The sequence below is a fragment of the Bipolaris maydis genome, assembly GCF_028858645.1.
Source record: "Bipolaris maydis strain C4 unplaced genomic scaffold PSV08scaffold_1, whole genome shotgun sequence".
Lineage (NCBI taxonomy): Eukaryota > Fungi > Ascomycota > Dothideomycetes > Pleosporales > Pleosporaceae > Bipolaris > Bipolaris maydis.
Window position 1 is genome coordinate 1,549,850 of NW_027093857.1, and position 27,719 is coordinate 1,577,568.

At 49.9% G+C, this 27,719-nt stretch overlaps 11 protein-coding genes across 11 annotated transcripts; 4 read left to right on the plus strand and 7 right to left on the minus strand.

The window, feature by feature from the left end:
* Nucleotides 1–254: 254 nt before the first annotated feature.
* On the minus strand, nucleotides 255–1,712 carry PSV08DRAFT_168648 (cytochrome P450; the record flags this gene model as incomplete). The annotated part of the gene is made up of 2 exons (XM_014222762.1): nucleotides 255–596; nucleotides 651–1,712. The coding sequence occupies 2 exons, from the start codon at nucleotides 1,710–1,712 to the stop codon at nucleotides 255–257; spliced, it is 1,404 nt and encodes a 467-aa protein (XP_014078237.1).
* An 854-nt stretch (nucleotides 1,713–2,566) lies between these two features.
* On the minus strand, nucleotides 2,567–3,937 carry PSV08DRAFT_376102 (glycosyltransferase; the record flags this gene model as incomplete). Its single annotated transcript, XM_014222763.1, has 1 exon — nucleotides 2,567–3,937. The coding sequence occupies one exon, from the start codon at nucleotides 3,935–3,937 to the stop codon at nucleotides 2,567–2,569; it is 1,371 nt and encodes a 456-aa protein (XP_014078238.1).
* A 959-nt stretch (nucleotides 3,938–4,896) lies between these two features.
* PSV08DRAFT_367289 (uncharacterized protein) lies at nucleotides 4,897–6,133 on the minus strand (the record flags this gene model as incomplete). Its single annotated transcript, XM_014222764.1, has 3 exons — nucleotides 4,897–5,363; nucleotides 5,424–5,959; nucleotides 6,006–6,133. The coding sequence occupies 3 exons, from the start codon at nucleotides 6,131–6,133 to the stop codon at nucleotides 4,897–4,899; spliced, it is 1,131 nt and encodes a 376-aa protein (XP_014078239.1).
* Nucleotides 6,134–8,702: 2,569 nt separating this feature from the next.
* PSV08DRAFT_256068 (uncharacterized protein) lies at nucleotides 8,703–9,420 on the minus strand (the record flags this gene model as incomplete). The annotated part of the gene is made up of 1 exon (XM_014222765.2): nucleotides 8,703–9,420. A coding segment is annotated over exon 1 (541 nt), but the record flags the coding sequence as incomplete, so codon positions are not given.
* Nucleotides 9,421–9,473: 53 nt separating this feature from the next.
* Nucleotides 9,474–10,163, plus strand: PSV08DRAFT_256071 (cytochrome b-c1 complex subunit 9). The gene is made up of 5 exons (XM_066092475.1): nucleotides 9,474–9,627; nucleotides 9,682–9,701; nucleotides 9,758–9,823; nucleotides 9,885–9,933; nucleotides 9,987–10,163. The coding sequence occupies exons 1-5, from the start codon at nucleotides 9,619–9,621 to the stop codon at nucleotides 10,041–10,043; spliced, it is 201 nt and encodes a 66-aa protein (XP_065949958.1). The 5' UTR covers nucleotides 9,474–9,618; the 3' UTR covers nucleotides 10,044–10,163.
* A 510-nt stretch (nucleotides 10,164–10,673) lies between these two features.
* On the plus strand, nucleotides 10,674–17,457 carry PSV08DRAFT_213614 (uncharacterized protein). The gene is made up of 2 exons (XM_014222767.2): nucleotides 10,674–16,953; nucleotides 17,051–17,457. The coding sequence occupies exons 1-2, from the start codon at nucleotides 10,736–10,738 to the stop codon at nucleotides 17,316–17,318; spliced, it is 6,486 nt and encodes a 2,161-aa protein (XP_014078242.1). The 5' UTR covers nucleotides 10,674–10,735; the 3' UTR covers nucleotides 17,319–17,457.
* A 77-nt stretch (nucleotides 17,458–17,534) lies between these two features.
* Nucleotides 17,535–19,232, minus strand: PSV08DRAFT_376110 (uncharacterized protein; the record flags this gene model as incomplete). The annotated part of the gene is made up of 1 exon (XM_066093319.1): nucleotides 17,535–19,232. Exon 1 carries the CDS (start codon nucleotides 19,146–19,148, stop codon nucleotides 17,535–17,537), a length of 1,614 nt encoding a protein of 537 aa, XP_065949959.1. The 5' UTR covers nucleotides 19,149–19,232.
* A 1,901-nt stretch (nucleotides 19,233–21,133) lies between these two features.
* On the minus strand, nucleotides 21,134–22,064 carry PSV08DRAFT_376113 (uncharacterized protein; the record flags this gene model as incomplete). The annotated part of the gene is made up of 3 exons (XM_014222768.2): nucleotides 21,134–21,798; nucleotides 21,860–21,964; nucleotides 22,013–22,064. The coding sequence occupies 3 exons, from the start codon at nucleotides 22,062–22,064 to the stop codon at nucleotides 21,317–21,319; spliced, it is 639 nt and encodes a 212-aa protein (XP_014078243.2). The 3' UTR covers nucleotides 21,134–21,316.
* A 767-nt stretch (nucleotides 22,065–22,831) lies between these two features.
* On the plus strand, nucleotides 22,832–23,901 carry PSV08DRAFT_192892 (ketopantoate reductase PanE/ApbA C terminal-domain-containing protein). The gene has a single exon (XM_014222769.1). The coding sequence runs from the start codon at nucleotides 22,862–22,864 to the stop codon at nucleotides 23,828–23,830; it is 969 nt and encodes a 322-aa protein (XP_014078244.1). The 5' UTR covers nucleotides 22,832–22,861; the 3' UTR covers nucleotides 23,831–23,901.
* Nucleotides 23,902–24,474: 573 nt separating this feature from the next.
* On the plus strand, nucleotides 24,475–26,758 carry PSV08DRAFT_169498 (uncharacterized protein; the record flags this gene model as incomplete). The annotated part of the gene is made up of 4 exons (XM_014222770.1): nucleotides 24,475–24,535; nucleotides 24,593–25,721; nucleotides 25,815–26,424; nucleotides 26,654–26,758. The coding sequence occupies 4 exons, from the start codon at nucleotides 24,475–24,477 to the stop codon at nucleotides 26,756–26,758; spliced, it is 1,905 nt and encodes a 634-aa protein (XP_014078245.1).
* Nucleotides 26,759–27,119: 361 nt separating this feature from the next.
* Nucleotides 27,120–27,477, minus strand: PSV08DRAFT_242588 (fungal hydrophobin-domain-containing protein; the record flags this gene model as incomplete). The annotated part of the gene is made up of 2 exons (XM_014222771.1): nucleotides 27,120–27,268; nucleotides 27,324–27,477. The coding sequence occupies 2 exons, from the start codon at nucleotides 27,475–27,477 to the stop codon at nucleotides 27,120–27,122; spliced, it is 303 nt and encodes a 100-aa protein (XP_014078246.1).
* Nucleotides 27,478–27,719: the final 242 nt, after the last annotated feature.

The window sequence follows — 27,719 nt, forward strand, 5'->3', positions numbered from 1 at the left end:
GAATGATGAATAAGGACTTGCTGCTTCAAGGAAGTTAATAATGAAAATCACTCATGAAACGTGTATCTCAAAGGCCGAAGCCTATACTTGGCAAATGATTCATAATTAAGTCCCATATTCAGAATTCGTCCGAGTAGCCGCTGATAGCTAGTTACTTCAAGCGTCCTATGAAATAAATGCACTTACTGTTCAATCAAATGCGAGTTCTAATCACGTGCTGGTAAATATACACAAATGGGATGATTGCCAAAATACTACCTGATGTCCTTTAGGACAACCAGAAGAGGCGGTTTATCAAACACAGTGAACACTTTTTGATCTTCCTGCCACCTATCCATACCTCGATCCAGAGCAATATCAAAGTTCCAGAGCAGATATGCAACAGCGAGTCGCATTTCATTGCGTGCCAAGTTGTGGCCAACGCAGTTTCGGGGACCGTACGAGAAGGGCTGGTAGCATGCCTTCTTGTCACCTTCCCATTGAGAATCATACTCAGGGTGTGAAGGCGGAAACCAGCGCTCCGGCACAAACCCGAATGGGTCCTTGAAATTGTTCTTGTTGTGGTAATTTGCCCATTGGAAGACAGTGACATCAGTCTAGCCGTTCCTTGTTAGCCGTGATCGGTTGTATGTAGTAGCAAATATACTTACACCTTCGGGGATATATCGACCGTCAATGAACGATCCCCCGGCAGACGATCTTCGCGATGCTGTCTCCACGGATGGCGGGTAGCGCCTCAAGCCTTCCTCAATGCACGCATTTAGGTATGGAAGTTGAGCCAAAGCGAGCGCAGTGATTTCTTTCTCGGTGGCGAAATTACTGCGTATCAGGTTGGTCAACTTGTTCAGAACCTTTGGGTGCTTGCAAAGGTAGTAAGTCAAACCGCAGAGCGCCGTGGCCGTTGTCTCTGACCCGCCAATGGCCAGCATAGCGGCATTGGAACAAAGCTCATCTCTGGTCATTCCTCTCTCATCATTATACCTAAGGATATAGGTAAAGAAGTCTTTGCGAGACGGCGACTCGCCTGCCCCGAGCCGTGCCGAGATTTTGTCGTTGCCATATTGAAGGTGTTCTAACCTCTTCTCCTGCATCTCTTTGGTAAAGAAGAAACGTTGAAGCGGTCGTAAGACAGGGTAGATATTGAATATCCGCTCTCTCGTCATCATTTTCAGATTGTTGAAAAACAAGGAAACCCAGGGGTGAAGTTTGTCGTTCTCTAGCGAATGAAAGGATTCGCCGAAAGCAAGTTCTCCGACAACATCGAAGGTAAAGCTGTAAAAGTAACACACCATATCTGCCGAACGCTCCGTTTGCATACGAGAGCGCAGATTTGCTACAAGTAGCTTCACGTATTTGTGGATATAGTCTTCCTGAGCAGCCAAGGCTTGCTCCGAGAAAGCATGAGCAATTAGCTTGCGCATTCTGCGGTGGTCTTCCTGATTGGCCCCAAGAATATTACCTTGAGACTCAACACTGCCGTAGAACTCAGGACTTTTAGGCCACTCAGAAACACCGTTTTTCTTATGACCATACACGTCTGGCCAGGCGAGCGAACCGTCGACTGCCAAGGCCTCTGGTCCAATGCGAACAAAAGGGCCATATTTCTCATGTAGCAGGCGCACATCCAGAGGCAAAGTTCCCTTGATATACTCGTAGTATATTCTGGGAAGCTTTGAAACTGCGAAATACCAGGGCCCGGGGTAGTTGGCCATGGGACTAAAGTACAGTCTATACAAAGCCTTGATGCACAGATGTGCAAGGAACTGGTAGAGAAATTGGTTAGCATGAGTCTACGATGAGGTGGGGTGAATGCTCCCAGGTTTCTGGGTTCTATGGAAATAAGGAGTACCGACTGATGTGAAGATAATCGCAAGCGCATAGCTCACTATCCACGCCATCATGGATACACGTATTCCCGTCGTTTACAAAACGATTCGTGCTGTAGATGAACATAAAAATAATAGGTAAGGTCAAAATTTTGGTAGAAATTTCATCAATCGTATGTGTCAGAGTTTATATGAATAACCCAGAGTAGAAGGTAACTTCTGGGCTAAGACTAAGGGTAGGAGTCAGGCATGTGCTGGGTCAATATCCCGGTCGTGTCGACAAAACATCATGAACAATACCCTTTTTTTTCTTGCAAGGATGAGGCTGCGATTACAGTGGAGATCAGAGGTTGCTACGTATGCACCTCCTAGGAAGAGCGAACAGTAAATCTTCCGACTGGATCTGGGATGATAATGCTAGTGTCATGCAGGCAGTTTGGAGATCGGAAGGGCTTGACTTGTTTGGGATCTGTATTCGATGAGACAAGTCTCACCATGTGCATATGCCCGTGAGATATTTTACGACTGCTCTTACCTTTTAGATTTGTATACGCGGCTTTGTACTTGGGGTTCTGCCTCAGAATTCGTCCGTTACTAAAGAGGGCAGGGTCGGAGCATTTCTCTCGGGGCATATGCACAACCAAGGCTCGGAAATCACGCAGAAATGGTATATACCGAAACAAGAGATGGTCAAGTTCTATTCGCGTAGTACTATCAAAGATAAGAAAAAAGGGTTATGATCAACCAAGGGACGGGCGGTTTGCCACTTCCTCTATGCTCTCGATGATAACAGCGAGGGGATCTGCATGCTCCATCTCTTCCTTGAGCTGCTTTGCCTTGTTTGCGTACGTCTTGTCAACCAGTATACGATCAACGGCTTCTTTGACCTGGTTGCGAGTCGGTGTGGCTGTTCGGAGATTGACTGCGACGCCAGCCCATTCTGCTCTCGCAGAAGCCTCGGGCTTGTCTTCGCTAGCGCCAGCCAGAACCAGCGGGACGCCCTGCGCGACGGCATGTTGAACGCTCCCGTAGCCTCCATTGGTAACGAAGACGTCAGTGTACGGAAGCAGCTCGTCGAACGGAATGAAGCCCTCGACGCGAGCATTACTTGGTATGTGGATATCTGCAGGGAGAGACCTGCCCGCCCTACCAAGAGCAACGACGAGTGAAACATCGCTTCGGCCACCGAGAGCCTCCATAGTGGGGACAACGAGGTCGTTGAAATTGACTGCTATCGTGCCCTGACTAACGGCAACGATGTACTTCCCGGCTTGGCGGCGGCTGATGAGTTCATCCAACCAGGGAGGGCGATGCCCACTTTTCTTGACAGCTGGCTTGGGCAGGCCGCCGGAGAAGCGGATGGTCGAAGGAGCATCAGTTCGATGCCACTCAAGACTGGGTAGAGAAAGTTGGACGAAAAGGTTCGGGAGCAGCCACGGCTCGTCCCAGAACCAGTCGGCGATCCGTTTCGCACCGCAGCGGCGCATGATGTCTTCGTATCGCGCCTGAGCGCCTGCGAAGGCCCCTTGCGTGTGAGCAAGGATAGCAGCATCGCGGACACGGCCAGCTTCTGAGGGATCCGGCAGCTCTCCCGGACCCCAGGGTGCACAGTCTTTGCTAGAGAGACCCATAGCTACCATCCCGAGGCCGACCCACCCATCTGGCTGGGGACCTGGCGCCCCCGACATGGCCACAAGCGAGCCGAGGAACCAGACGTCCGTCAGGGCAATGAGTCGACGACTTGGCTCAGCCGCACGCACATGAGCAACGGCGGTCTGGATACCCTGGAACTGGGCTTCCATGTGCGCACCAATCATAATGTGCTCAAAGTTCCACCCTACCTGGCCCTGGATGTCGTGCGGCATCGATTTGATACCGGGCCAGCGTATACCCAACTCGGCCTCGTCGAGGTCGGCGTCAGCAGGCAGTGGCAGGAATTTGGCTCCTGTTGCTGTGACCGCGTTGGAGAAAGCGGCGCCAGTGAGGAAGTAGACGTGGTAGCCACTTTGTACCAGGCCGGCAGCAATCGTACGCAATGGCGTGACATGGCCGGTGTAGGGTGACGCGCAGATAAGCAGCGCGGGCTTTTCGGTAGCTGATAAAGTCGACATGAGAGGCTGAAGCGAGGTTGTGTCACAGCTTTGACTTCCTGCAACTGTTTAAATACAGGGGCCTGTGTACTGTAAGTATGTACGGTGCATCTACATGTTACTGGCTATGCACTCTGTCACTTGGGTGCGAACATCTGACGCATGACTCGCTGCTTAGCCTGGATTTTGCAGATCCTCGTTGTCGTCGTATGTATGCATGCACTATTACCCTGGCTTAGCCGAAAAAAGACGCGATACTTACGTGTCTAGGTTTAGAGCAGATTTATATTCCGGTAGGATTACATCAAACTAGACAAGCCCTTCTCGGGACGAGAACGCCACAACCCGATGCAAGTCCCATGCTAGCGCAGACCCACCACGACAGGGCATCTACGTTGTACTTCGGCCGACGTACTGACTACACGACTACAGTAAGAAACCATGTACATTTGTCGCATGATAAGGCTATCATGCTGTACTCAACAAGTCTGCAAGCCGCAGGGTCGGGAGTACTGATATAATCCGACTTCCAAAATCCTTGATCCTGGCTAGCTCCCCCTATCGAAATGGGGAGTGCTTGCGAAGTGCTCTGTAAGTCCAAGTTTTGCCCTGTAGAGCCGTATCCACCATATGCCCTCACAGTAAAGCTCTCGTAAAGCGGCGATGTTTCACATGTTATGTGCAGGCTTGTGCATCCGCATGCTACCCGCTCGGGGGTTCATGTCCGCCATGTAGTTTCCTACGCAGTCTGCAGCTCGGTTCTACACAGACATTTAGCGTTTCCCTAAGTGAATGCAGCCCGAAGGCTTTCCGTGCAAGTCAGAATTGGACCGCATCTACCATACTCACATCGTCCGAGGGAGTAGTTTTATTTCCCGATCGTCTGGGCATTTGACATCTATCCATGTATCGTTCCTATTTGTTTATTGCTACGAATGTTTTCAACGAACACGTGGCAAAATTTATATTACACATCAGCCTCATGTGTGACATACCGCTTCCAAGTCGTGCAGTAACGGGAATGGCTCCAGTGCCCTGCTCACGTCGCCCCACCACTCGGCGCCATGCACACTATACCACGCAATTGTATCACGAATCCCCTGTTCAAATGTGATACGCTGTTGCCAGCCCAGTTTACGTAGCTTCTGCCCGTCCACCGCATATCGCCGGTCGTTGAAGGGCCGATCATGCGTAGTGCGTATCCAGGCGTGTTGGCTGCTCTTAGGCACCTGGAACAGGTCGAGCAACCGTACCGCGAGATCAGCATTGGACACCTCGTCGCACGAATCGACATTGTAGATTTCCCCAATCTTTCCGCGGTGTAAGATTGTGTCGAATGCATCCGCCGCATCACTGGCGTATAGGTACCGCCGTGAGTTGTGCCCTTCCCCATGCAACACCAGTCCTCGCTCCTTGAGCAGCAAGCTCACAAACTTAGGAATCACTTCTGTTGCTTCTATCAGCACTTTGTCATGTTAAATTGTGTCTGTTATGCCTTGAAACTTACTCTCTGGATATTGACACGGCCCATAGACATTGTTGCTGCGCACAATAATGGCCGGCAGCTTGAAGCTTTTGGCGTATGCGTTGATGTACATCTCTGCTGCTGCTTTGCTAGCCGCGTACGGGTTGGTGGGCGACAGTACGCTTTCCTCGAGCAAGTCCGCGTCATTCTCGGACACCTCGCCCATAACCTCATCAGTCGACACGTGAATAAACCGTCGGATTTGGGATTTTACAGCACACTCGAGCAGGATATGCGTTCCCTCAACGTTGGTTTTGGTGAAATGTAGCGAGTTAGCGAAACTCAGGTCGACATGTGACTGTGCTGCGAAATGGAACACAGTGTCGATTTGGTGCTTTTCCATGGCTTCTAGCACATCCGATGTGTTGAGAATGTCGCCATAATAGAAAGAGAAATTTTTGAGGGGAAGCAGGCATTCAATGTTCTTCATCGATGCACAGTAGTCCAGCTTATCAAAGCATACTACATTGTACACGTCTGCATAGTTGATGGCCAAGTGTCGTGTCAGCCATGATGCTCTGCTACACATTAGAACAGCCAAAATTGTCATGTGATGTCACTTACATGAACCCAGCCCCGCCAGTGATCAGAATATTGTGCACGCCCTCTGCTGGCTCGTACCTGGTTGAGCCTGTCCACTGCGATGCCGGAGTTACTCGTTCTTCCAGTATATGGGGCTTTGGCTCGACCATGACCGGTCCTTCAGGTAGCAGTCCACTCTGTCGTATGCAGGAGTTGTTCGTAGACCTCCGACTGCTGCCTACATCTGTTGGCTGCAAGATACATGTTCTTGACAACTTCAACTCCTCTCTAAGTTGGTCTACAACACTATCTTGGATTATATTGGGATAATTTGGGTCTTTCATGGTAAATGTAGAGGAAAGGTCGTGCAATAGATCTTTCTAGATATTGACATGAAAACTTCAGTACGTAAAGCATGCCAATTTAAATCCAACGCTTTCTGTAAGCTTGATTTTTGGACTTAAATGATAGAGTGATTTTGCTTATTACGCAGTCCTAACATACCAAGTGAGAACACACCCCTGGCTTGATCATCTGGCCCTTCCTTCCGCTGCAAACACTGCAGAACCGAGTCAGAGCCCAATTACGTCCACCCCGTGTACGCACTGGCTGATATCGGCTTCAACAGAAGAATAAAATCCGTTTGTAAGAAGCCTTGGTACAGGGAAACAATACAGCCCAATAAAATAGCGCTACCTTCGGACACCGTGCCAGAATTCGGTCCTTCCTGTTTGATGTAAAAGACATGGTTATTCCAGGTCTTTGTGACGTCTTCCACTAGCTTCCAGGAATCGGATTAAATTCCCGTCTAGGTAAAAATAGCAACCGAGCTACCCGGAACATCTGGGCGGAATTGGTACCGGGTCGAAAGGAGTATCCCAGCTGCAGCAAAATACGAGTTGCTCCATCATTGGGTAACGAGTGGATACTATGTATGTTACACAAGGCCAGGCTATATCGCTCTTCCCAGCCATACTAAGGAAGATGAATTTAATGTCAAAAGACGTATCCTTAGCTTCTCAATCAGGCTAAAGGACCGTAGAATACAACTAAGGATTGAAAATAACCCGAATCACAGTAATATCCAAAAAAAAAAGATTTTGGAACAACCAAGTCAAAAAAGTCTTCCAACTGAGCTTGAATGAAGACAGTGAAAATATGGTATGTTCTTTTAGTCCATGATTCCTAGAAATGGGGATTAAAATTAACCACAATGCAGTGCTCTTATTATTAAGTCTTTAGCCACAACAATAGCAAATGTAGAAATTGGAAATATTGCCCACAGCCCCCCTCAGTACTAGAATCTTAACATATTCAAATTTATTTATTGATGCCAACCAACGCGATCTCTATTGAGGTTCAAAATGCCCTGCTGCTGGCTAAGGCGTTCAAGAACTAGTGAACTAGAAAAGGAAAAAAAACTCAATGTTCTTCATACTCCAAGTTTTCAAACCTTCTTCAAACTACAACTGACTTAACAAAGTCAATTAGGATGCCTTAGTGCTATACAGCCTTAGAAAGATCAATGCTTCAAGAAAAGCAGACTTAAGAACCTACTCTTAGACTTAGACTTGGAGCTGAAGCTACAACGAGAGGAATTTGGGCAAGCAATTGTTCTCGTCTTGCTTGCTTTGTTCATTGATAATTACACCAAGATTTTATGCCCAGCTACAGAGTAACCCATCGGAATCAGACACTTTCTCTCTCTAACGCCACAGACCCAGGAAAGCTTAAGCTCTTCTGCGATGGCACTGCCGTAAAATCTGCCGTTTGGTCGCATATCTACAGTTGCTACGCTCTACATTTCTTGGATGCATCACGGTTTCGATTATCATCACCACAGATTTTACCGCTATGTCTGCTACTATCGTTGCGCAAACCATCTCACTCGTAACCAATCCGTTCGTTGAGGTATGTATTGATGGATGTTATATACCCCCTTTTTCTTCGGTTAAATCTTTCCACGTGTTGAACGCAGGAAGTAGAAGCGGTATTTCACTGGTGGACTTTGATCATGGCCGGGTATCTCCATTCATTTATGATGCACCAGTGTCTTAATAGTAGACTGTGTTGAAGTCCAATTAACGCCATAATCTCGTAACAACATCACCACCAAGTCGTGTCGAAGTGAATGTCAGCATCACGTAACTAGAAGATTACGTGGCGCTAAAGATTTTTCACACAATGTGGATTAATATCAGTGATTATACTAATCCCATAACCCTACAGGGCATGTGCTTTCTGATTGAGTTAAAGGCAGAGACCAAAAGACGTGAAGGAGGGAAGCAGATGGCAGAATGAAAAAAAAATTGATAGCTAATCTTTTCCGTACATGTATCCTACCATACACCGTTCTAGCTTCATGTAAGATGAGAGCTTAATCGCAAGAGGCCTATTACTGCGCACTCCATGGGATAGAGAAGTTTTGATTTGGATAACTCGATGATCTTGGGCTGAAACGGCCATAGCCTGACAGCGCTGAGTGCAATCGGCGGCTGGCAGATACTGAAGGAGGGTCTGAGCCTTTTCAAGTTGGATAATGTTCCAACTGAGGTACCAGAAGTCTGCGGATGTGACCTTATGTTAAGGCATACATTGATTTTGGATTATGCGAGTTACCAGATGTGTGTGTGCGAACCCGCGAGAGTGTTGGGGTTCCACAGGCCTAGAGCGGCCATACAGGTATTAGAAGAAGCAGGTCGCGTGGCTTGCTTCAAGTCTCGCTCTTCTTTCTCTCTCCCTGTGGATCGAACCCAAGGGTATCCAGTTGGCGGATTAGCTCGTTGATCTTGATAACCTTCTCAAACTGCTCAGGAAGCAACTTGTCGCCCTTCTCCTTCTTGTCCTTGAGGTCGCGAGCCTGTCTCAACTTCTTGGCAAGCTTCTTGGCTTCCTTCTCTTTCTCTGCTTCGGGATCAACGGCTTTCTCAGGCTCCGGGTTCACCTCCTCCTTGTCCTTGTTCTCGGTGGAACCAGGCTTCTGCTCTTCCTTGCTGTCGCTTGCGGAAGCTGCTGCCTTCTTCCTGGCTTCCCTGCGCTTGGCATTCTTGTTTGCAGCAGGGCTCAGTTTGCTGGTCTCATCTTCCTTAGTGATAGTCTCAGCACCTGGTACGCCGCCCTTGCCTCGGTTTCGAAATCCCTCAGCAGTACGGTTCTTGTAAAGTTCAACATCCTCGGGTGGGCGATAACCTGGGCGAACCCGAATTTCTTTGCGTATAGAGCCATCTGGGCGAACAGAGGATGGAATATGGCGTTCACCCGTGGCTGATGTGGTGATGCCAGCCTTTGAAATGGCGGGGGTGGCTGCTGAAGGCATGGCGTCGGTAGTTGCGCCTGGGGGTATAAGACAACCGCGACAGCCCAGAAATATCAATTGCTTTAGTAGGGCCGTTGCCAGTCCGTCCCAGGTACTTGGCGTATACCTAGGTTGTGCTGGTATGAGCTGCTTGTGGTGTGCAGTGTGAAAACGGGCGTGGTGGGGGGTCAAAGTAAGGTAGAGAGCCAAGCAGTAGCCGCAAACAGCCAATTAGCGCAGCGTAAATCCCCGTGACGCGAGAGCTTCAATCTTGTCGACGAACCTCGCCTTTTGACACCGACAGCAAAGTACCACCACATCCCGCCAAACAGCCCACCAAGCCCCTTCGACACGTCCAAAATGTCTGGCGTAAGTTAATTGATGCGAAAAAGGCCTCGAGCGCCCGCTAACAGCCATATGCAGATGCTCGGCACTGTCTACAAGCAAGTCTTTCCTCGCGCATCTCCTTCACCCGGCCCCCACTGACCATCGATGACAGCGCGGTCCTCCGCAGCAACACCACCATGTTGTTCACCGTCTTCGGTGCCGCTTTCGGCCTTCAGCTGTACGTCGCAAAGACCCGGATATATGAGTGCGGAAGGGATGGAAGCTGATGGCAATTACAGGGCGTTCGACACCTCCTCGGACAAGATCTGGGACAGAGTTAACCGCGGCGTATGTAACACTAATGGCTCATTGAGGGCAATGTAGGCTAATGCAGTTGGCAGCGACAATGGAAGGACATCAAGCACCGATACATGGAGGCTGCCGAGGACGACGAGTAGGAAAAGCGACTAGACTACGACTCGAGCATGATATAGACTTCTCTTTGCGGTTCTTGGGGACGGCCAAAGTCCATGGCAGTGTAATCTACAACATGTGAAATACCAATTCAAGTTGGCAATCCGACCCATGTTTTGTCATGTGCATTTGCGCTGTGGCATCCTGGCTCTGTAGGGCTTAGGCCGCTGCATGCGTGAATTGACGTGATTGAACCGTCGTGAAAAGTGGTGCTGTCATCTTGCGCAGGGCTGCCTGGTAGCGTAGAAGAGGCCATGCGTGTGCGATGGGAGTGAAGATGCAAATAGACGGAGCCTCTACTCGAAATCCAGGGCCAAAGTGACGCATTCATATACTGCAGGAACCGCCATAGTGCAGGCTACCCGTCTCGTCTTGCTGGTGAAACGACAGTCGACTCTGGGGCAAGTGTTCCCTCGCTGGTGGCGTTGCGCGTGCCTCGGGGGTCCGCCCTACCTAGATCCTCACCTCGAAACTTAAACATATGACATAGCGCCTCACCCCGTCCTCCACTTAACCACACATACCCAAGCAATCACAATCACACAAACCCTCACTCACGTGGCAGGCCCACACTGAACACTACCAACACACATCCTGCCCTGTTCATACACGACATCTGCCTCCGTCGCGTCTGCGGGACATCTGACAACCCCACCATCCCGCCTGGAGCTGCGCCATGTACATGTCGTTACACGAGCAAGAACTATGTCGACAGCTGCGCGAACTGCCAAGACGACACAACTACCGCTTCGAACTCGCTGCTGACCGTGAGCTGCGCGAGATACTTTTCCGATCACTTGCTGGTCGGGACGACTTCCTTCCTCTGTTCTTCCCAAATGGACCGCAAACCGACGGCGAGAAGCCATGGAGCTTGCGCGACGCACAGGGCGCTGTAGAGGGTGCAGAATACACAGCAGCAGCCAGGGGGAAGCCATGCGGGCACATCTTCAAGAACGGCGAGGCTACATACCGCTGCAAGACATGCACGGCCGACGACACATGCGTTCTATGCGCCCGCTGCTTCGATGCGTCGAACCATGAGGGCCACCAGGTCTTTGTCAGTGTCTCGCCCGGCAACTCTGGCTGCTGCGACTGCGGAGACGACGAGGCGTGGGTACGGCCTGTACACTGCAACATACACTCAGTCGACCCGGAGCATGAGTCTAAAGCAGCTGGTAAGGCGAGGGAAGGCTCCATGCTGCCAGATGAACTTGTCGAAACCATACGCATCACAATCGCTCGAACGCTAGATTACCTCATCGATGTCTTCTCCTGTTCCCCCGAACAACTACGCCTGCCCAAGAGCGAAGAGTCGATCAGACAAGACGAACGCAATTCGCGCCTGATTTCGAGGTGGTACGGTTCCGGAGAGCACTCTGAAGAGTGTGACGAATACTGCTTGGTGCTGTGGAACGACGAGAAACATACGGTCAATGATGTTAGAGACCAAGTCGCACGCGCGTGCAAACAGAAACTGGCGTTTGGCCTCGCAAAGGCTTATGAGATAAACGACGTGGGGCGCAGTGCAATCGTCTACCGAACAGACATCAAAGATCTTCTCAGGATGGCCAAAATCATCGAAGAGATCAAACTGACTGTCACAATTCGATCTGCTCGAGATACGTTCCGCGAACAGATGGGCGGTGCCATCATCGAGTGGATTTCGGATATTGCGGGGTGTAGCGTGGGTGAAGACAGCCAGATACTCAGACGCACCGTTTGTGAAGAACTGTTGAAACCGTGGCGAGTCGGAAGTGAGGCATCGAATCAGGGTATAGGCAAGAACGGTCTTGACGATCATGAAATGGAAGACAAGGAAGCTGAAATGGATGGCTTCTTTAATGGCCTGTTGCCCATACAACGGCGCCCACGAATTATCCGCGTTCAGCGACAGCGGACTACTGATGCCACCGACGACACCACTGGCTCAGACGATGACGACGAGGATGAGGAGGGCGAGGGCGGCCCTGCGGCCGACGCCCAAGATGATATGGATATTGACGAGGTCGGCGCCCAGGACGAGGATGGTGACGTCGAAATGGAGGCGTACGAAAGTGCAGATGAAACACTCGAAATGGCCGAAGCAGCCAGGGCAGGCTATCCTGCTCCACCACCACCTCCCCCTGCTCCTCAAAACACACAACGTGGTCAGCTTGAACAGAGCGTAACACCCGCAGAGTCTGATAGTGAACCTGTAGTTGGTGCACCGTCACTCAGTCATGTCGAACCCATGTTACCTGTACCCGAGACGCCGCATACTCGGACTTTGACATTGCGACCAGCAAGGCCGGCCAAGTATTGGCTGGAGAAGCCTGAAAACTACGGCAAAAAGCCTGGGACTCCTCCTCACGAGGATCTGTGGCAGCGCCTACGGCTAGATCATCTCATCTTATACGACTTACGAATGTGGAAGCAGTTGCGTATTGGCATACGCGATGTCTTCATCAGCACAGTCGTCACAATCCCCGAATTCAAGCGTCTGCTTGGTCTGCGCTTTGCGGGCGTCTATACTGCTCTAGCCCAGCTTTATCTAATCGCGGACCGCGAGCCGGACCATTCCATTATCAACCTATCTCTCCAGATGCTGACGACTCCATCTATCACATCAGAGGTGGTTGAGCGTGGAAACTTCCTCACTAATCTGATGGCCATTCTTTATACTTTTCTGACTACGCGTCAAGTCGGCTATCCCTCGAATGTCGATCCAAAAGCCACATTAGCCTTTGAGCAGGGAGCAGTGACTAATCGTCGCATGTACCACTTTTTCCTCGATATGAAGTATCTCCTCGGATCAGAATTTGTCCAGGAGAGAATCCGTGAAGAGCCGCGCTACCTCTTACAATTCCTTGATCTTGTCAAGCTTCATCAAGGTATCTGTCCAAACGTTCGACAAGTGGGTGAGCATCTAGAATTTGAATCTGAAGCTTGGATCAGTGCCTCCTTGATCACTCGGGAGATCAACAAGCTGTGTAGACATTTCGCGGAATCTTTCGCCTGGACTCGCGATGAAGATCCAACCAACATTCAACGTGCAATACGTGCGGCCGCAAAGGTTGCTATCATTAACTCGCTAGGTGCTGAACGCAAACGCTTTGATCAGACAGAACTAAAAGAAGAGACCAAGTTCAAGATTTTGGAAATTCTCGAATTCCTTTCCGAGTCATCTCAAAGTCAACCATACAAGATTGTTGACTACGTTGTTGCGACTCAGCCAATGAGCTTTCACCATGCGCTTCATTATACTGTGTCCTGGTTGATTGATCGAGCACGGAGCATGAATCGGGAGGACATCCTACGACTGCTTCTATTTTCTCACAGCGAACTACAGATGAACCTTGGCCCAGCTGTAGCTCCTGTTCCAGTCCACGAGCCTGAAGACTACCTACTTGCCATGTTCGATTTCCCGCTTCGAGTGTGTTCGTGGCTGGCACAGATGCGCGCGGGAATTTGGGTCAGGAACGGTATCACGTTGCGACACCAGATGACTCAATACCGAAGCGTATCACAGAGAGACGTTTCCCACCAACGGGACATCTTCCTCTTACAGTCTGCTCTTGTGCTGTGTGATCCGTCAGTTTTCTTAGCTTCCATGGTTGATCGTTTCGGACTTGTCGGCTGGATGACTGGAAGATATGAAGCTAGCTACCATGGATTCGAAGATAGCCAAGCTATTGATGTGGTAGAGGACTTTGTCCACTTGCTGATCATCATTCTCAGCGAGCGCACTTCGTTGATACCCGCAGAAGACAACGACGAGTCTCAACTGGTTGCTATGCGCAAGGACATTGCGCATGTTTTGTGTTTCAAGCCACTCTCCTTCTCCGACATGACAGCACGTTTATCAGACCGGATTCAGAACTTAGACGAGTTTCCTGAGGTGTTGTCAGAAATGACTAGATTCCGACCTCCAGAGGGCTTGTCTGACAGTGGTACTTTCGAGTTGAAGGAACAATACATCGACTTGATCGATCCGTACCTTCACCAATACAACCGAAACCAGAGAGAAGAGGCAGAAAACATCTACAAGGCGTATGTTGCCAAACAAACCGGGAAGCAAGCGAGTGACATCGTCTACGAGCCGAAACTTCGATCGATCCCCTCTGGCCTGTTTCGAGATTTGTCCGCTTTTACAAGAACCCCATTGTTCACCCAGATCATCTATTACCTACTAGCGTATGGTCTCAAGGCCGCCCAAGTTACACCAAGCATACCACCAACTCGTGTGGAGACATATATTCAATTTGTCCTACAGTTGGTTCTTGTCGCTATCCTGGAAGACAAAAGCACAGAACATGGGTGGTCTGAAAAAGCACCAGAATCTTTTGTCACTTCAGTGTTGACTCAAAACGCCAGCATGGGAATACAGGGACACCCGACTGTCCTTTCAATCTTAAAGTCTCTTCAGGACATGGAGGTTTTCAAGGCATGCGAACCAAAGATCAGTTTGATACTCCATAGGCTCAAGCAGCGACAGCAAGACTCTTTTATCATTGCTGCTGCTGCAATCAACATGCCGGCTGACAGAATGGACACTGCCTCACCTGCGCCTCAAGATAAAAAGTCTAAGGAGCTGAAGAAGAAGCAAGCTCTCGAGAGACAGGCAAAGGTCATGGCAGCGTTCAAAGAGCAGCAAGGAAAATTTTTGGCCAACCAGGACTTCGATTGGGGTGAAGATGACTTCAGCGACCTTGAAGATGAAACTGGGGGGCTTGTCGAACAAGAAAAGACACTGAAATTCCCCTCTGGCACATGCATACTATGTCAAGAGGACTGCAACGAACAGAGACTGTTTGGATCTTTTGGGTATATTTCCGAGAGCAGAATACTTCGGCAAACACCCTTGGAAGATTCAGAGTGGGTAGATGAAGTTGTACAGACTCCAAATAGTCTTGACAGATCTGCCGAAGACCTGCGGCCATTTGGCGTTGCGGGCAGAAACCGACGCATGATTGAGAAGGTGACGGCTACGGGAGAGCGAGTGACTAGTGAAAGACAAGAACTGGGGAGAGGATTTCCGCCAGCTTCTGTAACACCAGGTCCGGTGACCACCGGCTGTGGACACATCATGCATTTTGCTTGCTTTGAGGTATACCTCAATGCGACCCAAAGGCGCCATGTCAGCCAAATTGCCAGAAACCACCCCGAACGGCCTGAGCTCAAGGAGTTCATGTGCCCACTTTGCAAAGCCCTGGGCAACATTTTCTTGCCAATTATCTGGAAAGCAAAGAAGGTGTCTAGTGCCGGTGTACTGGAAACTGAACAAACATTCGACGGCTGGCTCGAGTCACAGCTGGTCGCGACTCACAAGAGTCTGGAAAAAGGGTTGAAAGTACCTGCTGATATGTCCCATGACCAGAAAATGCTTTATGAGTATGCAGAGCGGAATTTTATCCAACCGGTATCGAGCCGACTGCCTGACCTTCTCAAACCCCAACTTCCGACAGCTGGTCTCGCTCTCGCACAACCGCCAACACAGCTTGCACCACGATTTCAGGTCCCGGCTTTCCTCGGTGTGCAACCTCTGGAAGCCGCCGAATCAGGATTTGGCCCAACTCAAACCAGCCCAGCTTTGACCCAGGATGTTCCCATGGGAGAGTTGATCAAGATATACCACAGACTAAGAGACACATTGAAAGTCAATAGCATTCAGTCCTCGTTCGCATACCCACACACACCAGCTATTTCAGAGGACTTTACACACACAGATGCCCTTGCGCAGGCCCTTGGATACTCGATCGCTGCAGCAGAGATTGCTCAACGAGGCGTGCAGTCTGAAGCCGCCCGCGGAACTCTGATCGACAGGATCTCCCCACAGACGATTACGCATCTCCGGGTATTTTCAGAAAGTGTCTCTTCATACATTGCGATTGGAGGTCTGCGAGGCCAGGGTCCAACCAAGACTATCAACGAGTTTTCTGAGATCCAGCGCCGGCAATTCCGTCAGTTGCTAGTTGGACATCCTAGTATATATGACCCGGATGTGTTGAGCTTCGATCTCAAAGGCATTACACCTCTACTTTGCCAGGATCCGTTCATTTTCCTCTCACAATGCGCTGTTGGGATTGTTTCAGCGGCAAATCTCGATATTCACCACATTATGCGGATGTGTTACCTTGCAGAAATTGTTCGGGTGATTTTTGTGTTTGCTCTGGGTAGAAAGAATCATTCGACTGAAGAGATGTCACTGGACTCTGATCTTCTCTTCCCGGATCCTGAACAGTTCATAAACCCAGAAAAGGTCAGCAACAACTTTGGGTCAACAGAGCAGATGAGCAACCTACTCTTCTTTATCTGCGTTATCTACAATGTGACTGATGTGGGCAACTCATCTTCCTCGCTCGATATCGACAATATGCCTATTCCTCCACGGTTCAAGGATCCAAACTTTCTCTACTTCATACACACAATGGTCTCGACATATGCGCTACCTTTCGTACGCAAAGCCGCAATCCTAATGCACGTCCGCTATGGTATCGATCTACCACACGTTTCCACTGAACGCGCGGACGAGCCCGAACTCGCGCGACTATCCACCATCCTCCGTCTGCCCTCACTCGACGAGATCTTTGCCTCATTCACCATGCGCACAAGCGCAGCCCACACTACCCGATCTATTGTCGGTGGGTGGCTACGACACTTGTTATGGGCTCAAGCAGGCAACAATCCCCTCCGACCTACGATATCGCTTTCCCACCCCGCAATTTTTGAGCTCGTAGGCCTGCCTAAGAACTATGATACGCTCACTGACGAAGCGATACGCCGCCGCTGTCCAACAACTGGCAAAGAACTGACAGATCCTGCCTTGTGTCTCTTCTGCGGCGAGATTATGTGCAGCCAAGCTGTATGCTGCATGACGAATAAGAACCGTGGAGGTTGCAATCAGCATTTAGCGAAGTGCGTCATCCCTCTTTTTCCTTTTCCTACACTTTCCCATATAGCCCTCTTTCCAATACAAAAAGAAAAACACTCCTTACTGACAATACTATCACAGATGCGGCGGTCAAATCGGCCTCTTCATTCACATACGCAAATGCATGGTCCTCTTCCTTAACCTCGACCATGGTACCTGGCATGTCGCCCCTTACCTCGACAAGCACGGTGAAGTCGACCCCGCTCTGCGCCGTCACCACCAGCTATTCCTCAATCAGAAACGGTATGATGCGCTGCTTAGGAAGGTCTGGCTTGAGGGTGGTGTGCAGAGCCTGATTGCGAGGAGATTGGAGGGTGATGTGAATAATGGGGGGTGGGAGAGTTTGTAAGTAGTGGTAATGAGGGAGCTAGATTGGGATGTATGAATATGAACATGAATATGAATGCGAGGTTGGTGTTCAGGGGGCGGGGCGGGGCGATGGAGTCTCTCTATTATCTTTTTAATGAATGTGTTTTTTTACGGTTGAAGCTGGGTGAGCTTGAATTGAATTGTGATGGTGATGGTGATTTGCTGGTATGGTTTTACACTATGGTACATGATGTATCTACAAAATGATTTTGGTGGGTTCACTGGGTGTGTCGTCATTCTGGGAGGGGCGGTTTTGCTCAACGGGTTCTTCAGCAGCGACAGCGCTCTTTTCCTCCCCGTCAACGCTTGCTGTTGCGTCTCCCCCTGTAGCCGGAACCGCCCCATTAGTCTGGTCTACAGCAGTGCTAGAGGTTTCAGCTGCCTCGGTAGACACACCATTGTCCTTGCCGCCATCATCCATTGCTGAATCGCCCTCTACTGCCCCGATTGCATCATCCTGCTTCTCCATCTGAGAACCCTTCCAGCTTTCGTACGATTTAGCAACCCTCGCAGACCCTCCTTGCTGCGGAATCTTCCTTACAATTCTATCATTCAATCTAGCATCTTCACTCTTCAGTCCCAACCTCTCCGCCACAGTCCTTCTCCATTTCACAATCTTGCTCATCTCGTCAACGAACAGCTCCATGCTGTACACCGACTGTAGCTCTCGCCCAAAGATACCGCTTCTCGCCTGATTGCTTTCTTTGAGAATGGCGTCGAGCAGGGCAAGGATATCAGCGTCGAACTCGATGGCGGTGTTATCCATTTCGGTGAGTAGAGTGTCGATGGTAGTGAAAGAGGATTGCTGTATCCATGCTGTGCGTATCAGGTGCTTGTAAAGAGTTGTTGTAGCACCGAGGACGTGGGAAGAGCGACCGAGACTCTTGATTGTGGGTAAAATGGACAGAGGAAGTAGTGAGGAAGGGAACTCTGAGCGGAGAGTGGCGACGGCGGTTATAAGATGGTGGGGGTAGTTTTGGAACAGGATACGCTGTTCGGGAGAAGGTGGATCGGGTTTAGTGACAGTGCGGGGCCGTGTGGTACCCTTCGTCCCCGCTCTACTGTTGGACTCTGAGGCTGGCGCTCTACTGTCTCCAACATTGGTGTTGTCGAGATCCAGTGCACGCACTTTGGCGAAGACTTCGCGTTCAAGAATTTGCCAGAGCTCGCGGTCGGTGGATGCGTTGCGGATGAGTTTGTCAACTCTCTCTCGCTCTGCTAGACGCATCTCTCTGAGCTGTGCGGTATCAAAGCCCAAGCCCTTCCTCCTGCTCCTTGGTGAATTGTCCAATTCTTTTCCAGTTTGGTTTGTAGGCGAGCCATCCTTCCCTGACTGAGCACCCGCTCTTTGTCGCTGGGCAAGCGTACGTATCGACCGGAGTCGCGATTCGCCTTTCATAGCCTCATCAAAAATCTGGTCCAAAGATGGCTTCGAGTTCTCTTCATCATCTTCATAGTACTCGTCCGCTATCTGGTCTAGCTCCACGACATGATCCTTTTCCTTTTGTTGCCGTCCCTCAGTGTTGAACTTTCTGTACAGTTTCTCGAATGCTGCACGCTCAGTACTTGTTATAGTTGTCTTTCGTCCAGGTTCGTTGTCGACGGGAGGCGGTAGGTTTTCGTCCACGAAAGGAATATCATCTCCATTTTCCGGACGTGATCGTGAGGCAATGGTGCGGCGCACAATTGGTCGTGTGGTGGATTGACATTGCTGGATGGTTGTTGTTTGGTACAGGAATGGCAAAAGTGTTTTCAGTGGCGGGACGCGAGAGCGTGATACGGCTCTGACTGTGCGCGAGCACGCAGACATCGACTAGGGAAGAATGAAGACGAATCGCAGTGCAAAAATTGAGAACAAACAAGAAAGGAAACGCATGCACACACACACGGCGAGAGTGGAATGTGATATCAGTGCGGCGTTGCGCCCAATCCCAAAACTTTCGAGATTGCTAGTAGCGGTGGCCAAAGCTCAGCGCACCCGATTGGGTAGTCTCGAAAATCCATCGATGGCTGTCTTAGCAGGTCGGAAATCAAAATGTGTGTGGTGATTGGCTTACTCAACCTACTGGTTTGGGCAGGAGAGAAAAAGGCTGTCGAAGACGGTGATTACTGGAAAATGGGACTAAAAGTAGTAATGGTTATTGGCCGAGACCGAACATGCCGCATAGGGCAAGAAAAGGATAGGCATTGAACAATGGGGGCAGTCTACTTAGTAATTGCTATCTAGTAATTCGTGTTAGTAAGTCTGATTTACGAATTACTTTATCGTAAAGTCGACATAGGCTTAGTAAAGAATGACTATCATGCGGTGAGCTACCTCATCTAGGTATTGAGACCGGGAGAGTAGTCCAAGAACAGCCAAACCCCATCTACTACATCGACTGCTTGGCACATCGATTTTGTAAATGGTGTTGATAGAATATAATGTATTATAGCAAGAGACACCAATGAGTTGAACGTCACTGTGACATTTCACAGACTAAAGATCGGATTGTTGCTTTTTTTTGTGTTCGCATAATGTCTCTACATGAACACTACAATGGAAAGAAAAAAAAGATAAAGACAATAATGTTGAGAAGGTTTCCGAAGGTGTTCTATTCTGCACAGAACGGACTGTCATCTTGGTTTGCAAACAGCGGTCATTAGTGATTGATTGTTGACACATAGCACTCTCTCTAAGCTTCTCACTGAGATAAAAATGACGATCTTTGAGATGCCTTGATCTTTGAAGACAGCGTGCCGGTGTGTGTTACGGAGGACCCTGATCTACAAGCAGACATCTTTACCAATACCCAGATTGACTCGACAGGTTGCCCAAAGCGCAAAACCAACATATTCGAGTAAGCCCTCGTGCCGAAAATTGTGCCATGAGTCGAAGACACCGGGTGCATTATCCGCTATCACTGTTGAAAGAAAAAGAAACGAATCACATGGCTAAGACTATGCGGGATTCTCCTTACACCTTGTCTACATCACCAATGACATGACAGAGAAAGACCGAGATCATGACATGCGCAGAGATCCTTGTTCTTAGTAGATAGGCGAGTTTTGACACGGTTGATGACATGCGCAATGTGGCGTATTATCCAGCGAAGACTAAGTATTCACAACTTCCAAGCGCACTTGCAATAGAAGACACCAATGCTAAACGAAAGCTCTCTGCCGTGCCTCTAAGTATTCCTTCCGCACCATGGGCGTTGGCACACCAGGGTATTTGTGGAACTGGTAGTTGGGCACTTGGTCATCGTCAAAGCAAAAGGTGTGTGTAAAGAAAGGCAATCATTTAAGGTTCCAAAGAACCTGCTCATCCCTACAACAATTACACTAAATCTGGTTTAGTACCAAGTGCCTTCCCGCTCTCATATACTGAGCCGTGTCTTCCAACAATATGAACACGTCTGGCAAGCGATAAGTAGCATATCTGGCAATTGATAAAATGCCAGAAAATATCATTAGCTTCGTATCATGCATGCATATGTACTTTGCAAAGTCATATCACTCCAAGACCCTTGGCTCATCCCACTTGTGCTGCGCCTTTCTCTTGTCCCTGAACACCCGGCTTGGGTAACATGCCGAGGGTTTCTTGGCCTGTAAGGGTTTCTTGGGGCCATGACTCGGTGAACGTCGTTGGAACCAACATCTCGCAATCCCAACGCTGCAAAATGCTGCTGGAATTTCGTCGATGTCAATGATAGACTATGGTTGTCCCTCTTGTCGACTTGCGTTTGTGGCTCTTTCTGCAGGGCTGCAAGGGCGTCCGTCTGTGGGTCGTGATTACATTATAGCGCTTCGCTGCTGCTCAATATGGCCACCTCAGAATTTCTGTATCTGTTGTTAAAACCGTGTTGGTTTTGGTCAATTCCGGTCCATGCGAACCAAGCACAAGACTATAGCAGTATTCCAAAAGTACACTGTTCCAGTTGAAGTAGCCATTGGCAGTAGTCCAAATCTACTCAAACTCGTGCATTGATCAGCATCTCATGAGCGTGAAGTCCTCGACCCTTCATCAGGCCCCAGTTCTCTGCCCTCGAGCTCAGCAGCTGGCTGCTCAACTTCCACCGCCGCATCTCTCTTGTACACGACTGCACCTGGTCCCATCTCATGGAGGTGCTTCGCGTGTACCTCGCACGGCATTGAAGTTGAACACTCTGCGACTTCTGGAGTTCTCCGTGCCTTTCTTCGCTTCTTCAAGATGAAAAATGCAATCAGTCCGATTATGATTGCGAGACCGGCGACCCCACCAAGTGTAGCTCCAACAGCTGCGCCTGTGGAAATGCCCGAGGAATTCGAAGATGGCGGACGTGGCGCAATGGGAGATGGAGTAGGCGACTGGGTGCTGACGATATCACAAAAGTCGATACTGTAGTATACGAAGGAAGAGTTGTAGCAATCGATTGGCTGGATCACTTCTTGGTAGCCTGAACAGATGTTCTCGGTGGTATCCTTTTGGTAGATGGTGACTAAATTGCCTTTGTATCAGTACGCGCGTTTCCCGGTTCACGATCAGTGGCTTCAACTCACCAGTGCAGCCTGGGTCCAGGCCTACAACCTGAAAACTGCCGTATGGCCCAGTGCGTCGCAGATCGGTACACGTGCCATTGGGATAGCCATTGGGACCTTCGAGGCCTCGCAGCGAATTTTAGCAGTGCTCGTCCGTGAAGAGGGCTAGTTGACTGGCGGCGAAAACATGGGTAGCGTACAGGACCAGAGACGTGAGGTACTTCATTCTCGAGAGGATGAGGGAGGGGCTCTCAGGAAGGGCGGTGCTGCAATGTCGAGAGCGCGAACGAAACCGGACCGAACCGCCGCTGTTAAGACACGATTTGGCCTGTCGGCTCTGGCACCACTCGCGTTGTGTACGACTTGGGGGCTGCAGAGGTGCCCAGCATATGCAAGACTGTATCCGGTGTAGGCTGGGGGCCTAATTTCTGTTGCTCGCTTGGCGTTCAGGGTGTGAGGCTGTTTCCACTAATTAACAGCGGCCTGCTAGATTGCATGAGGGTGACCGACCCACCTCGGGCGTCCCACTTTGCGGCTGTGAATTCACTTCTGCTTTTTTGCTTCGAGTGACTTTCGATGGATTAGGCGGAGAGTTTCTTGGATGCATGGGGCCATGGTTGGAGTTTATATCTATCAAGAAGCGAGGATCTCGCTACTGTGGGTGTGGCTGAAGCTCGAGTTGTCAGCTGAAGCGATAGTACATAGGCGGCGGTCAAGCTGGAGCCGGATGACAATACAGCTTTGGCATGTGCCCATGTATGCAGACGGTGTTGAATTACTTACTCATATTCCAAGTCGAAAGTTTGCTGGGCCAAGCATTGATGGCCTGCGACAGATGGAGTACTCGTGCATTGTTGAATGCCAGGGAGATGGAGATACGGGGGGAGTGCAGAGTTGTTCGGCAATAGCCATGCGGGGACGACGACGGCACTCGCATTTCAACCTCGCCAGCTCTGACCACTGAGAGCGAGCCTGTGCATACTTGCCTTACATACGCTCGCCAACCATCGCCAGCGTCCCATCATGTCATCCGGAGGCCAGCCACGGGTCCTGCTCTTCGGGGCCGGTAGCGTCGGGGCTATCTACCTGTATCTACTGAGCAAAGTAGCCCACACAACCGCTGTCTGCCGCTCCAACTACGATGCTGTTAAGGAACATGGTTTCATCATCAACTCGTCCATTTTCGGCAACGACATCCATTTCAAGCCAAACGTCGTCCGCGATTGTGGCGAAGCATCATCTCATTCGCCAGAGCCCTACGACTACATTGTTGTCTGCAGCAAAGCCTTCCCAGGTACGGTGCCCAGGCCGATAGCCCCTGCTGTGACGCCTGGGCACACGGCTATTGTCCTTATACAGAATGGAATCGGCATTGAAGAAGAGTTCCTGCAGGCCTACCCAAATAACCCCATCATCAGCACCGTTGTCTATCTTCCCGTGACCCAAAGACCAGCAGGTGTCATCAGACATGGCGAAGTGGAGCTGCTTGAGCTGGGAGCCTATCCGTCTTCTTCATCCAACTCTCACGCCAAAGCCTTCGCAGGACTTGTAACATCTGCCGGTGGTACTGCGAAGCTCTATGATGATGTTCAAGCCAAGCGCTGGTACAAACTTTTGGTCAACGCTTCCTGGAACCCGATATGCGCCCTTACATTGAGCAAAGATACCGAGGTTCTGACAGCTTCAGAGGAAGCTACTGAAGTGCTGCGGGCCGTCATGCTGGAGATCCGAGATATCGCAGCCGCACATGGCCATGACATCACACGAGAGCAACTCGATGTCCAGCTCGGGCGGGCGCAAGCCAGGATCCCAAACAATGCGGGCATTGAGCCAAGTATGCTACAAGACGTGCAAGCCGGCCGGAGGATAGAAGTGGAAGCCATAGTAGGTAATCTGGTCAGGATGGGCAAAAACAAAGGAGTCATGTGTGTGAGGCTCGAGATGCTATATGTGCTAGCAAAAGCATTGGATTTGCACATTGGAAGAAGCTGAGAATGTAAGCATTGCTTGTAGCTCTAAACAATTGGACGCCTTCGACAGCCCACTGTAAGATTTTATCGCAGAGAATTCAAGTATGCTCTGGTCCTTCCGAACCGATTTGCTTCACGCCTGACTTGATCATATCTTCTCCCAAATATCATTGCCATTTGAACACCAGTTCAATCATTGCGGTTCACTGTCAAGCCAGTGTAGTATTAGTCCTTAGTCGATTCACTGCTCCACACGCGTGGCGGACATCATGCCAAGCTTTCTACTTGTTCATTTCACTTTCACTCCCACACAACAATGGCAAAGCTGTTGCGGTGATGAAGAATGATTCTGCACAGACCTTTCACTTTCAATTTAGAGATCTTGCTCTTAATCCCACCGTCAGGCACCACCTCTCCTTCAACTATAGCAATCCTGAGTTACGACACCTCAACACACTCTCTTCTTTTCTTATATAACTACTATCCAAAATCCTTAAAAAACCTTAAAAAACTCCACAAGTCACCGATTAAATGGGGGCTCTCGTCTCTCAGATCTACAACTTCTATACAGACGTCGGGGACTTCCTGTACTGGGAGGTGTACGATGAGATCTACGACCTTTTTTTGGAGGGTTTCATTGCCCCAATGATTGCCAATCTCATCTTTATGGGTGCCATCATTGCCCTTGCTGCGTTTGTTCTCGTCAAAATGGATGAATGGCAAGATGGTTCGTTCAACCGTGAATAATAGCATCACGAAGACGTTGGCACTAAAAGACAATCAGTTAAAGCAGAAACACCAGTCGCCCATACCTCCCCTTGGATGTGTCCTGTCACACCGTCACCACCTCGCCTGGCCCCATTAATTCCTGCGATTTACCCTCCGCCATACGACTTTCCTTTCGAGCACTTCCGTGGGACCGGCGATTCATTCGCACCGTCGCGCCAAAACTTTCACATTGAACGCCCAAGATACATCCCTCCAGTTTTTTATAAGAGCAGTAATTTTTTGGAAACGATCGAGGATGTGCAAAGACCAGACGAAGGCATTCCGGCGGTCGCGGAAGACGCTGCGCCTACTGGCACAATCAAAGCAGTTCTTGCCGGGACGCAAGAATCTGCTGAACCTCTACATGAGGAGGTTGAGGAATCTCAACTATGTTCCGACACTTTTTCGCCCCCACTCAAGGAAAACAGGCTGTCTTCACTTCCGGAAATGGCGAGTACCAAGGCTCCATCAGAAATTCCTCCACAAACTCCTCTCCAGATCCAACGTCTCCCCGAGGCCTTGAGCCCCAAAATGATACGGTTAAATGCCCTGAATCAGGTTGCTCAAGAGGAGTATAAGATTCAGGAACAGATGGTCGTATTTCTCGACATGATCCCCACTGGCTCGGGATACGAGCTCTCGGCCTCCCTGATACTGGACCTTCTGTGCGAAGCGAAGGAGTATCTGGAACCACTTTTTCCAAATGGGTTGAGTGGTATCCCCACAGGTTATCTCGTGTGGGGAAAATCAATCATCGATTTCTGGGACACCCTCTCACCATACGGCTGGGACTTTCTTCATCACCCAGACAGCAGGGTGCCTGAGTTTATCAGGAGGTATCGCAATCTTGCGATCTGGTTTGGTTTGGAAGATATGCTTAGCGAGTTCTTGTTCGTGCCGCCTTTTGTTCCTGAACCCATTCATGAGCCTGTGCCTGAGCCCTTCTCTGAGCCTGTTATGACTGTAACTGAGGCCAAGCCTCAGTTACAGGAGCAAACGAGAGTGGCTCAAGTCCCTTCATTCGACGAACCACCACAACCACAAGAAGAGCAGCCTGCTCCACAGCCAGATCCTACCCCGGCTACTTTCACGTACACAATGTCACAGGTACCTGCAAAATTCTCGTATCAGAAACCTAGCCATAAGTCCGATCTGGCACCAAAACCACCCTCCACCTTGCCCCCAGGCGATGCAGCACCCGCGACTCTAGCTCGAGAGACCGTACAAACTCCACAGAGGGAACAGTCTCCAACACCGCCTAGCCCCGCTCCACTCAGTTTCACATATACCCTACCATCAACTCCTGTAAACCCCTCCTACCGGAGGAGCAACAGGACGTCCAAACCACCACGACCAAGGTCATCACGACCCACTCAATCGCCTCAGAAGCAACCTGCCGAGCCATCCAAACCCACCACACTGAACCCTAACCTCATCGACTTCAACGACCCAAAGTGGTCCAACAAACCCACCCCCGAACTCACCGTACTAACCTGGTCCTCCTTCTCCTTCCTCAGCCCCAGCGCCGCAGCCCTAAAAATCTGGTCCCACTCCACCATGGGCCGTCTCGCGCTCCCCGAGCCTCGCACCAAAGACCTTACCTCAGAATACATAAAGTCGCACTTCGAGGCCGTAGCCCTCGACTTCAAGCGCGCCTCCGCCATTCTCCGCCTTCAGGCGCTCAACTGCGACAAGCCGTGCGAGGACGACTTGGGCATGTCGCCGCTGTTTGGCGAGGTCATGTCGCTGATGGTGCAAGCGGCGGATTTCACGGAGCGATGCGATGAGTTGTGTGTTTGGGATGCGCGGGATAATTGGTATCATGCTTGTGTTTTTTTCCGCGATGCGGTGGTTGAGGATAAAAAGGTTTGGGATGCGCTTTGTGGGTATTATGGGCAAGAGAAATTTAGGCCGCTTATCAATGCGTGGAAGCAGGGGAGTGTGGAGTGGTTGTTGTTGGATGCTGATTATCCGGATGTTCAGGTTTAAGGTGTTCTTGGTCTATGATCCTTGGACATGTTTTTGTTTGGAGGTGTTTTTTTTTCATTCAGCGCATTTTGCTCTTATTGACTTTTAGTGCTCTTCACTGCTTGTTACTGCTCTTCTTGTTTTGTTACGCTGCTTGGACGATACCCCCCTTAGTCTTGTATTTTCATATAGTAATCTGGAATCTGCTTCATGATCAATGATGCTCAGTGTTTCTCACAGGGTAATAAGGATGAATTCATTTTCATATTTAGATGTGTCAGCAAAGTTCCTGGATTGATTCGTCCTCGCAAAGTGAAAAGGATATGTCACAACATACTTCACACTGTGCTCTACACAATGTCATTAGGCACATCAGCAAGTCACCCAGCACATCACATGCCAAGCAGAAGCATCAAACCATCCATGTGAAGCTTCAATTAAAGACTCGCTGCTAGCACTGTAATCTCTCGAGAATAATCCAAAACAAAAATATTATACACCTCCCAAAAACTACCCGACAAAATACCGCAATCGGGAACTATAAATTACACGGGGGTTCTGAGAAAACTCCGAGCTTAGGCAGCAGAAGGAGCAGGAGCAGTAGGGTTGACATCCGAGCAGATAAGCGCCTGGCCAAGGATGGGGATCAGGCAGCACTTGGCCTGCTGGCCCGCTGAAGCGCAGGTATTGATGAACTCGTCGGTGCTGGTGGGGGTGATGGAAGCTGTGTGAGACGTTAGTTGCAATTTTTTGGACGGAAGGAAGGGGTAAAATCATACGAGCAGCGCAGTCCAAGTCAGCGAGGTCCAGGACATCAGTTGCGCAGCAGACGGGGTTGCCCGAGGAGCAGAGGCCGACCTGGCGCTCTTCGAGGGGGGCAGCGAAGGCGGCGGTGGCGGCGAAGGCGAGGATGGTGGTGATGGAGAACTGCATTTTGATAGTGGAAAAAAGCTGGTATATCTTTTAAGATAAAGAAGGTGTGATTGGTTGGTTGGAAGAGTGAAAGTTGTAGTTTGTTTGTGAATGTGTGGAGTTGAATGTGATGATGAATTTTTGTCGAGGGCTTGCGTGCTCTCTTTATACCTCTTCTTTTGACTACTGGTTGATACGTGTATTCATTTTCAGGGTCTGTTCCAAGGTACACGCAACTCTTACTCGCAGCGTTCATCGTCATT